Source organism: Epinephelus lanceolatus, chromosome 15, assembly GCF_041903045.1.
Source record: "Epinephelus lanceolatus isolate andai-2023 chromosome 15, ASM4190304v1, whole genome shotgun sequence".
Classification (NCBI taxonomy): Eukaryota; Metazoa; Chordata; class Actinopteri; order Perciformes; family Serranidae; genus Epinephelus; species Epinephelus lanceolatus.
Window position 1 is genome coordinate 18,177,833 of NC_135748.1, and position 11,553 is coordinate 18,189,385.

General features: G+C 47.4%; 1 protein-coding gene across 1 annotated transcript; it reads right to left on the bottom strand.

Moving 5' to 3' along the window:
• Window positions 1-29: 29 nt before the first annotated feature.
• Window positions 30-7,571, bottom strand: LOC117267464 (uncharacterized). Its single transcript, XM_033643389.2, has 5 exons — window positions 2,457-7,571; window positions 1,792-2,135; window positions 1,532-1,705; window positions 469-1,310; window positions 30-363 (listed from the first exon to the last, which is right to left on the bottom strand). The coding sequence occupies exons 2-4, from the start codon at window positions 1,971-1,973 to the stop codon at window positions 1,238-1,240; spliced, it is 429 nt and encodes a 142-aa protein (XP_033499280.2). The 5' UTR covers window positions 1,974-2,135; window positions 2,457-7,571; the 3' UTR covers window positions 30-363; window positions 469-1,237.
• Window positions 7,572-11,553: the final 3,982 nt, after the last annotated feature.

Sequence of the window (11,553 nt, forward strand, 5' to 3'; positions counted from 1 at the left end):
GACACTGAGAGACAGGCATTTTTAAGCAAATTCAACTCAAGCCAATTTAATAATATAGCAACAGATCACAAAAATTATCTCTGAACACTAATCAAAAAACCAACTAATTTCCACAATTCCCACCACGAGCAAGCACTGTGGCAAGGAAAAACTGCCTTTTAACAGGCAGAAACCTCGAGCAGAACCAGGCTCTGTGGTGGGTGGCCGTCTGCCTCGACGGGTTGGTTTAAAGAGAGGGGAGAAGAAGAAGTGGGGGAGGGGGAGGGGGGCTCGATCAGCTCCTGATGTATCTGGGAGTCGATGAGGTCCCACGGGGCCTGAAGAAGACCACATAGCAAGACCTTACACAGCGTATGGAAATACCTGTAAGAAGAAGAGGAAGATGTAAACAGACAGATGGCTTTAGTTTATCAACCCAGGCTACTATTACACAGCATTGTTACATGTTATCTGAATGGTTGTATTTACAAGTGGATCTCTGGTCTCTGCTGTTCCACTGAGGTCTTCACATGGCAAAAGGATTGGAGTCTGTGGTGCAGGTTGCTGCAGGAGGGTGGAGATGGAGCTACAGTTGTTGCAAGAATCTGCAGGTGGAGGCATCAGTGAAGGACTCTGGTTTAGTCTGTTGGAGATAGTTTGACAACAGCCATCTGCCAGAATCTGCAGGTGGAGGCAGAGGCGCAGGTTGCTGGCAGAAGCTGTAATAGGTGGAGGTTTGGCCGCAGCAGTCTACCAGAATCTGCAGGTGGAGGCGGTGACTGCAGGTTGCTGGCACAGGCTGTAGATGGTGTTTTGGCCAGTTTAAACTTGAGAATGGCTGTAACTCTCTTTTGGTACAGGGTGGAGCAGCCAGGACACTTTAGAGGTGGTTGATGGAGGTTTGGCCGCAGCTCTCTGCCAGAATCTGCAGGTGGAGGCAGCAACAACAGGTTGCTGGCAGAGGCTGTAATAGGTGGAGGTTTGGCCATAGCAGTCTGCCAGAATCTGCAGGTGGAGGCAGTGACTGCATGTTGCTGGCAGAGGCTGTAGGTGGAGGTTTGGCCAGTTTAAACTTGAGCGTAGCTGTAACGGTCTTTTGGTATAGGGTGGAGCAGGACAGTTTAGAGGCGGTGTGGCCACGGCAGTCTGCCAGAATCTGCAGGTGGAGGTGCAGGTTGTTGGCAGAGGCTGTGGATGGCAGAACTTGAATCTGACTGTGGCTGTTAGAGGCTATGAATGTAAGGTGGAGCAGGAAACTTCAGAGGCTGCTGGTGGAGATGTTTGTCCAACGTCTGTAGGTGGAGCATGTGGTAGCAATTGGCTGGTAAAACCTGTAGGCAGAGGATGGAGGCAGTAAATGGCTATGTGACAGAAGTGGAGAGGAGTTTGTCATCTTGCAGAACACAGCTGCAACACTTAACCTAACTTAAACTACAAAACTTAACCTTAAACTACAAAACTTAAACTACAAACTATTTACATAACTGAGCTGACACGAGTAATATTCAGTGCTTAGCTCGTTTCTGTGGCGGTCTGCGGGGCTTTGGTTCACCTGACGCCATACAGGGGAGGATGGTCTTCAACCCCGTCTGACGCGCCAACACGAACCAGTCCGTCCTCACTGACTGATTCGGTGAGTGTTGGACGCTCCAGGCGCTCCCACAGCCTCTGCTTGATGCGCCTCCCCAGTGCCAGACTGTAAGGACGCAGGCGGCCATCCGGGTCCCTGTGAGGAGCAGAAGAAACAGAAATCATAAAGAAACGTGATTAAAAAACTTCACTGGCAGATTGATGATTTTGGCTGAAACATACCTCAGCATGTCATCCACAACTTCATGGTAGATGCACTGGTATTCCTCCACAGTGCTGTTGTGGATCAGCAGGGGGCCATCGTCAGGCAGCGGAGCAGTGGAGGGCTGGGAGCTGGGGGCCACACTGGAGCATGATGAGATGGTCGCAGAAGGCCTAGGGACCAAATTCAAAACAGAAGCCATGTTAGCAGCTGAGGTGGAGGGCTCAGGAGTGGCAACAGATGTGACCACCTCTGGAGCTTCCAAAGGTTCGGAAGGACGAGCCACGGAGGTGCGCTTCCTCTTCTGGGGATGCTTTCCAGCAGGACCAGCAGAGTGCTGGTGATGTGGCCCTGAAGTTGGCACCTGGGGAAGGTCAGCAACACATGAGAGGATGTCAGGCTCCAGTCAGGTTCTTATTTAACAACATGCTGTTATAATCTCACAAGAGACAAAGACATCAGATGCAGTGCAGAGGACTATTTTGTCAACTTTGATGGGAACTGAACAGGAAAGTTACTGTGATGTAAATGAGCCCAATAAGCAAGAGAGCTGTACTGACAATGTTCAGTATTCACAATGTAGTCTGACGTGTTTTAAATACTCTATAAGCTGTCTAATTACATCTAAAACAGTTTGTGACATAAACATTTTTTCTATCCAAAATATAAAAGTGAAATGTCTGACCTGGTCGTCCCTGCAGTGTGGGCACTGTCTGTGGGCTGCAGGCCTCCTGGCTCTCTGTGACCTGTGTGCAGAAGGCTGCAATACACAGTCATGTTAGTATGAGACTTCACAAGTACAGTAAATGCAACAAACAGCACTTAATGATGAGACTTTCATGTCCCATTTTCAAATTCAGCTTTCCTGGAGAAAATGACATTACTCTTCATGGGCCAATTACTCCTTCCAACAAACTGAGTTTTTGTTCCTTAAATTACCACAAATTACTACGTTCACATATCTGCTGGGAATCACACAGTAAATTCATGTACTTCAGAGTTGGACTCATGGCTACACTTAAACTCACAATATTACTTTGTACCCCAGCTGGAAGCTGGCTGATATACATTTGTGATATAAATTATTTTATGAGACACAAAAGTTGATTCAATTATTTTTCAGTGAGGCGGCCATTTTGAATGTTTTTGTTTATTTTTAAATGAACAGATGAATTGATCTGGTACAGTCTTCCCTGAGGTTAATAAATAGTATTTTAATATAAATATTCCCACTCTAATATATGCTGTGTACCATGTGATCTACAGGGTGGGGAGGAGTGTATGAAAGCAAATAAGAGAAATAAGTATTTTGATTTTAACAGCCACTACTTGAATCTCAAAAAATAAGCTGTTGAAATGTTACAGATCCTCTGTAAACTATCTGTAGGTGGACTATCCAGATAAAGTCTTACTAATATAGTACTTTGAAAACCATGTATCTATTTTTTTTTGTTCTGAGTTCACCTCTTTGATATTAAAATGTCAAATTTTGAGAGTTTCAATTCAAAAGCCTGTTAACAATGTATGTGTGAACTCTGAGGGCTTTCAAAGCCTCGACGGTAAAACACAGAAAAACAGTCAGTGTTCGAATCTTACAGTCTCCATGATGGAAGTTGGTTGAGTCACTGTCCTGAGAGTTAAGGCCTTGTCAGGATGCAACAAGTCCTCAGCAGAAGCATCAAGTTGGATGAAATCGTTGAGTGAGAGGTGAGAGAAAACTTTTCTGACCACTGTCGGGTTCGTTTGTGTTAAAATGATGATCTTGTGTCTAAATGATGCACCTGGAGGCAAACCACACTTTTAGGCCCAAACGCACTATAAGCGTCTGACGCACGCGTTTTGAAGTACACTCATTGTTTAAAATGGCCAAACATGCACTAAAAGCGTTTTGACGCGTCTAATTGCCTTGACGCCTCAACTCCGACCTCGTCTCGATTTCTGGAGCGTCAAATGAGGACCCAGCGACCAGAGCTGTTCTTTCTGCAGCTGCAGCACCTGTTTGGAGAGAGCTAAAATGAATAAAAAGGTAAGGATTTTTAATTGTATGCTATTTCATGATTAATGAGCTCATTTGCGTCAGTTTCCGCTCCAGAGAAAAAGAAAGAAAAGAGCTAAAACTCCCAAATAAACAGATTTAATTCTTCAGTTGGCATAAGATAATAATAATAAAAGTAAAAGGGTTATCATTTTATCTTTATCCCTTTCACTTCATCAAGGTATGATACTCTAGATGAGCGCAGACGGGCTGCAGCCTCATCCATGTCTTTAACAGGAGTTGTTTTTGACTCGTCAGAACTTGCCATTTCATTCACAAATAAACATCCAAAAACATCATCAAAAGGTTTAGAAACAGTTTTCCTTCTTTCTGACTTCATTCGCACGGACCGTGTGTCACCGCTCTCAATTGTTTGGCCACGTTGGACAAAAAGTAGCCAAATAAAAAATCAGAGTCTATCAAGAAAACAATCAGCGGTGAAATTCGTTTCAAGACACTTCAGGGAAACTAGTAATCCTTCAAAAAAGTTTGATTTGAGAGCACATACCTCCTCCAGAGTGTTTGTTTATGCGCTCTGCCACGCAATGTATCCACATAAAAAATCAGTCTATCAAGAAAAAAAAAAAAAGCAACAATAGATGTAAAAACACACAGAGGCAGTACATCTGTGATCAGTTCCCTTAGTTAATTTTAACAATTTTTTGAATCTTCTCCAATTTCTCGTTTTATTTTATGGAATTGATAAATATAAGTGCACTTGTCCTAGAACCGCCACGACGGTCTGACAGACCGTTTGGGTTTTTATAATGCAAATACCTCTGTTTAGATAAAACCTACAAGCTTCTCTTCCTATGACTTGTCTTAAAAATGTGTCTTGTACGTTTTCTGAAGCCTATAAGTTACAAAAATTAAACACACTAGACTTCTGAGCATTTATACCATTTATACCGCATTGACATGAGACACTGGACAGGTTGTCAGTCATATTCTATAGTCTGTAATATTTTTTTTATTTTATCATAAATTCACGGAAATTACTCAAAAACTGCATTTTTTGTGTGCTTCGGAGCACATGGGCAGCATAAACAATGAAGTTACATATTACGGTCTGGCGGAAGGTTGCGGCGCTTGGAGGGGCACTGTAATCCAGGGCAGTCCGAGTGTTAAACTAAGTAAAAAATAAAAGCTAACAAAATAAAGAGTGCCTGGTACATTCAGGCTTTGTAGAACAGTTTTGACCAGTTAGAAAATGAGGCTGCACTACAATGTATAAATCACTCCTTCTTGTGGCGGCCAGCGCTTTCACTGTCCTCGCGGCTGCAGCTTGCGCTGTCCTCATCTACTTCATCCCCACTGCTGTACACAATTGAAAAAGTACAACACCCATACTGTAGGTTCCTGACGGAGGCTGGAGATGGAGAAGCTGAGCGGATCTGCCAGACCTGCAGGCAAGGGCTGCGGGTTGCTGGCAGAGGCTTTCAGCTGGAGCGGCCGAGCTGCAGGTTCCTGACGGAGGCTGGAGATGGAGAAGCTGAGCGGATCTGCCAGACCTGCAGGCAAGGGCTGCGGGTTGCTGGCAGAGGCTTTCAGCTGGAGCGGCCGAGCGGCGTCTGCCACAGTCGTTAACAGCTCCTGGTTGACCTGGAAGTCTGTCAAGTCCAACAGGGCCTGAGAAAAAAAACAAAGAGAGTTTCCACATTAGACATTATTCTGAGATGTACTATAAGACAGAAAAATAGGATCCCTGTTTTCACTCCACAAGTGACAGGTGGAGGCAGTAGCTGCAGGCTGCTGTCAGAGGCTCCAGTTGAATGTTTGGCTGCAGGTGTCTGCAGGGGGGAGGTGGCAGCTGCAGGTTCCTGACGGAGTCTGATGATGGAGAAGCTGAGCGGATCTGCCAGACCTGCAGGCAAGGGCTGCGGGTCGCTGACAGAGGCTTTCAGCTGGAGCGGCCGAGCTGCAGGTTCCTGACGGAGGCTGGAGATGGAGAAGCTGAGCGGATCTGCCAGACCTGCAGGCAAGGGCTGCGGGTCGCTGGCAGAGGCTTTCAGCTGGAGCGGCCGAGCGGCGTCTGCCAGAGTCGTTAACAGCTCCTGGTTGACCTGGAAGTCTGTCAAGTCCAACAGGGCCTGAGAAAAAAACAAAGAGAGTTTCCACATTAGACATTATTCTGAGATGTACTATAAAACAGAAAAATAGGATCCCTGTTTTCACTCCACAAGTGACAGGTGGAGGCGGTAGCTGCAGGTTGCTGTCAGAGGCTCCAGTTGAATGTTTGGCTGCAGGTGTCTGCCAGAGTCTGCAGCTGCAGGTTCCTGACGGAGGCTGATGATGGAGAAGCTGAGCGGATCTGCCAGACCTGCAGGCAAGGGCTGCGGGTCGCTGGCAGAGGCTTTCAGCTGGTTCCTGACGGACGCTAGAGATGGAGAAGCTGAGCGGATCTGCCAGACCTGCAGGCAAGGGCTGCGGGTCGCTGGCAGAGGCTTTCAGCTAGAGCGGCCGAGCTGCGTCTGCCAGAGTCGTTAACAGCTCCTGGTTGACCTGGAAGTCTGTCAAGTCCAACAGGGCCTGAGAAAAAAACAAAGAGAGTTTCCACATTAGACATTATTCTGAGATGTACTATAAGACAGAAAAATAGGGTCCCTGTTTTCACTCCACAAGTGACAGGTGGAGGCGGTAGCTGCAGGCTGCTGTCAGAGGCTCCAGTTGAATGTTTGGCTGCAGGTGTCTGCCAGAGTCTGCAGCTGCAGGTTCCTGACGGAGGCTGATGATGGAGAAGCTGAGCGGATCTGCCAGACCTGCAGGCAAGGGCTGCGGGTCGCTGGCAGAGGCTTTCAGCTGGAGCGGCTGAGCTGCAGGTTCCTGACGGAGGCTGGAGATGGAGAAGCTGAGCGGATCTGCCAGACCTGCAGGCAAGGGCTGCGGGTTGCTGGCAGAGGCTTTCAGCTGGAGCGGCCGAGCGGCGTCTGCCACAGTCGTTAACAGCTCCTGGTTGACCTGGAAGTCTGTCAAGTCCAACAGGGCCTGAGAAAAAAACAAAGAGAGTTTCCACATTAGACATTATTCTGAGATTTACTATAAGACAGAAAAATAGAATCCCTGTTTTCACTCCACAAGTGACAGGTGGAGGCGGTAGCTGCAGGCTGCTGTCAGAGGCTCCAGTTGAATGTTTGGCTGCAGGTGTCTGCAGGGGGAGGTGGCAGCTGCAGGTTCCTGACGGAGGCTGATGATGGAGAAGCTGAGCGGATCTGCCAGACCTGCAGGCAAGGGCTGCGGGTCGCTGGCAGAGGCTTTCAGCTGGAGCGGCCGAGCTGCGTCTGCCACAGTCGTTAACAGCTCCTGGCTGACCTGGAAGTCTGTCAAGTCCAACAGGGCCTGAGAAAAAAACAGAGAGTGTCCACATTAGACATTATTCTGAGATGTACTATAAGACAGAAAAATAGGATCCCTGTTTTCACTCCACAAGTGACAGGTGGAGGCGGTAGCTGCAGGCTGCTGTCAGAGGCTCCAGTTGAATGTTTGGCTGCAGGTGTCTGCAGGGGGAGGTGGCAGCTGCAGGTTCCTGACGGAGGCTGATGATGGAGAAGCTGAGCAGATCTGCCAGACCTGCAGGCAAGGGCTGCGGGTCGCTGGCAGAGGCTTTCAGCTGGAGCGGCCGAGCTGCAGGTTCCTGACGGAGGCTGGAGATGGAGAAGCTGAGCGGATCTGCCAGACCTGCAGGCAAGGGCTGCGGGTTGCTGGCAGAGGCTTTCAGCTGGAGCGGCCGAGCGGCGTCTGCCACAGTCGTTAACAGCTCCTGGTTGACCTGGAAGTCTGTCAAGTCCAACAGGGCCGGAGAAAAAAAACAAAGAGAGTTTCCACATTAGACATTATTCTGAGATGTACTATAAGACAGAAAAATAGGATCCCTGTTTTCACTCCACAAGTGACAGGTGGAGGCGGTAGCTGCAGGCTGCTGTCAGAGGCTCCAGTTGAATGTTTGGCTGCAGGTGTCTGCCAGAGTCTGCAGCTGCAGGTTCCTGACGGAGGCTGATGATGGAGAAGCTGAGCGGATCTGCCAGACCTGCATGCAAGGGCTGCGGGTCGCTGGCAGAGGCTTTCAGCTGGAGCGGCCGAGCTGCAGGTTCCTGACGGAGGCTGGAGATGGAGAAGCTGAGCGGATCTGCCAGACCTGCAGGCAAGGGCTGCGGGTTGCTGGCAGAGGCTTTCAGCTGGAGCGGCCGAGCGGCGTCTGCCACAGTCGTTAACAGCTCCTGGTTGACCTGGAAGTCTGTCAAGTCCAACAGGGCCTGAGAAAAAAACAAAGAGAGTTTCCACATTAGACATTATTCTGAGATGTACTATAAGACAGAATAATAGGATCCCTGTTTTCACTCCACAAGTGACAGGTGGAGGCGGTAGCTGCAGGCTGCTGTCAGAGGCTCCAGTTGAATGTCTGGCTGCAAGTGTCTGCAGGGGGAGGTGGCAGCTGCAGGTTCCTGACGGAGGCTGATGATGGAGAAGCTGAGCGGATCTGCCAGACCTGCAGGCAAGGGCTGCGGGTCGCTGGCAGAGGCTTTCAGCTGGAGCGGCCGAGCTGCAGGTTCCTGACGGAGGCTGGAGATGGAGAAGCTGAGCGGATCTGCCAGACCTGCAGGCAAGGGCTGCGGGTTGCTGGCAGAGGCTTTCAGCTGGAGCAGCCGAGCGGCGTCTGCCACAGTCGTTAACAGCTCTTGGTTGACCTGGAAGTCTGTCAAGTCCAACAGGGCCTGAGAAAAAAACAAAGAGAGTTTCCACATTAGACATTATTCTGAGATGTACTATAAGACAGAATAATAGGATCCCTGTTTTCACTCCACAAGTGACAGGTGGAGGCGGTAGCTGCAGGCTGCTGTCAGAGGCTCCAGTTGAATGTTTGGCTGCAGGTGTCTGCCAGAGTCTGCAGCTGCAGGTTCCTGACGGAGGCTGATGATGGAGAAGCTGAGCAGATCTGCCAGACCTGCAGGCAAGGGCTGCGGGTCGCTGGCAGAGGCTTTCAGCTGGAGCGGCCGAGCTGCAGGTTCCTGACGGAGGCTGGAGATGGAGAAGCTGAGCGGATCTGCCAGACCTGCAGGCAAGGGCTGCGGGTTGCTGGCAGAGGCTTTCAGCTGGAGCGGCCGAGCTGCGTCTGCCACAGTCGTTAACAGCTCCTGGTTGACCTGGAAGTCTGTCAAGTCCAACAGGGCCTGAGAAAAAAACAAAGAGAGTTTCCACATTAGACATTATTCTGAGATGTACTATAAAACAGAAAAATAGGATCCCTGTTTTCACTCCACAAGTGACAGGTGGAGGCGGTAGCTGCAGGTTGCTGTCAGAGGCTCCAGTTGAATGTTTGGCTGCAGGTGTCTGCAGGGGGAGGTGGCAGCTGCAGGTTCCTGACGGAGGCTGATGATGGAGAAGCTGAGCGGATCTGCCAGACCTGCAGGCAAGGGCTGCGGGTCGCTGGCAGAGGCTTTCAGCTGGAGCGGCCGAGCTGCAGGTTCCTGACGGAGGCTGGAGATGGAGAAGCTGAGCGGATCTGCCAGACCTGCAGGCAAGGGCTGCGGGTCGCTGGCAGAGGCTTTCAGCTGGAGCGGCCGAGCTGTGAGCTGTATAGGATCCCTGTTTTAACTCAACAAGTGACAGGTGGAGGCGGCAGCTGCACAACACAAAAAGATGCTAAGGAACTGCAAAGAGACACAAAAACTACAAAAGAGACAAAAGACACAAAACAACCAAAATAGACACAAATCGACCCCAAACAGACTCAAAATGACCTCAGAGAGACACTTAATTACCTCAGAGAGACACAACATGACTAAAATGACATAAATTGACTTTAACAAGATACACAATGACCATCAAGAGACACAGCATTACCTAGGAGACACAAAATAGCCTCAGAGACAAAAAAATAATACAATGACACAAACTGAACTCATAGAGTCAAAATGACCTTTCAGAGACACTTAATGACCTCAGAGAGACACAATGTGACTAAAATTAGGGCTGGACGATTAATCGAATTTTAATCATGATTTCAATTTTGGATTCTCACAATCATAAAAACATTATAATCGAAGAAAAACGATTAATGCACCACACGGCGTGCCGTGTATCTAAGTTCCTGTGCTGGAAAAGCACCGTGAATGCACCTGTGTTACGTGCAGCAGCAGCAAGCCTGTGACGTGTGTGGATCAATAATATGTGGAGCGAGCGATTGAGAACATGGCAGAAAGGCAGCCTTTGGTTGAGAAGAAAGGTAGGACAACTTCAGTCATCTGGAAACATTTTGGCTTCAAGTTGACAAGTCGAGCAAAAAGAAATTGTTTGCAAAGTTTGTCACGCTGTGGTGTCTGCCCCCCAAGGCAACACGACCAACTTATAATCGTGTTTATTAATCGTGATTTCAATATCAGTCAAAATAATCGTGATTACTATTTTTGCCATAATTGTCCAGCCCTAACTAAAATGACATAAATTGACTTCAACTACACACAACATGACCTCAGAGAGACACAAAATTACCGCGAAGGAACACAAAATGGCCAAAACAGATGCAAAATTACCTCAAAGAGACACTAAAGGACTTCAGAGAGACACAAGATTATCTTAGAGAGACGCAAACAACAGAAAACAGACAAAAACACCACAAACTCTGTGTGTCTTGCTCTTATGTAGGAGAGGTGGTGGGGCCTTTTGCATATCTGTGCCCAGGGGCCCATTCTCTCATAATCTGCCCGTGCATACAGTAGACATATCTGTCTTTTACAGAGTGACATTTTTGCCAGATATTCAACAATATGCCAATTTAAATCTCTTTTGCTGAATGAGAAAAAGCCAGCACCATATGAGAAAAATCTATCTCTCTCTGCAGTTAACACCTCTCTGTTGCTCTCACAGTATGATGACATAAAGATATTTAAACGATACTCATAATTGAACAATATCCTAAATATTGAGAAAATGGTTGAATTATGAGCAATATCAAATAATAAGGCTTCAATGCTTGTGTCACTGTTTGCATCACTGATGGCCTATATCACCAAGAAGTTAAATAATGTATAAGCTAGGCTACATTTTTATTAGCATGTTTATGCTAGGCTATTTGTTGGACAGATAAAACAGACAGTTGGTGAACCAAAGAAAGTAGCTTCAGATAAACTTATTCAGACTTGGTAACAGTCAAACGTCAGTCCAATTTGATTCATTTACACTAAAATAGTACTGATGTAGGCAAAATATCGCCAGTATTAGTAATATTTGGCCTACGTCGGTACATTTGTTGCAAAGTCTCAACGGTAAACACATCGAAAACAACATGGATTTTAAAAAGTGTCAAGATCTCACGTCTACCTTAAAGCAGTCCGTTTGTCAGTGACAGCAGGTCTTAAGATGAGGTCCAGGAGCAAAAGGTCTCAGTTTGTGGTGTGTTTTCCAGAAAAAACGTCGAGTGAAAGTTTTGTGCTGCTTGTCTCTCCGACAGAAAGTTTGTTCTGATTTAAATGACTAAACGTGTGAAAAGATGCACTTAGAGACCATTTGAAAAAGCCTCTAAAGCAGCATTTTACACTAAGTAAGCTACTCTGTTACCTAGGAGACACACAATTATTGAAACGGCACAAATTTACATCAGAGAAACACAACATGACTTTAAAGAGATACATAATTAGGCCTAACGTTATTGCAGACTTGAAATTACCTCAAACAGACACAAAATTACCGTAAAGCTACACAAAACTACCTCAGAGAGACAAAAACATACCTCAGAGACACAAAATCACCTCAG

What these genes read in the sequence shown, in the direction of transcription:
- LOC117267464 (XM_033643389.2), bottom strand. Translation starts at nt 1,973, where the DNA reads ATGGCTTCTGTTTTGAATTTGGTCCCTAGGCCTTCTGCGACCATCTCA. An exon ending in GTTGTGGATGACATGCTGAG is followed by an intron (nt 1,706 to 1,791) that starts GTATGTTTCAGC and finishes TGCTCCTCACAG; the next exon opens with GGACCCGGATGGCCGCCTGC. An exon ending in CCTCCCCTGTATGGCGTCAG is followed by an intron (nt 1,311 to 1,531) that starts GTGAACCAAAGC and finishes CTCTGCCTACAG; the next exon opens with GTTTTACCAGCCAATTGCTA.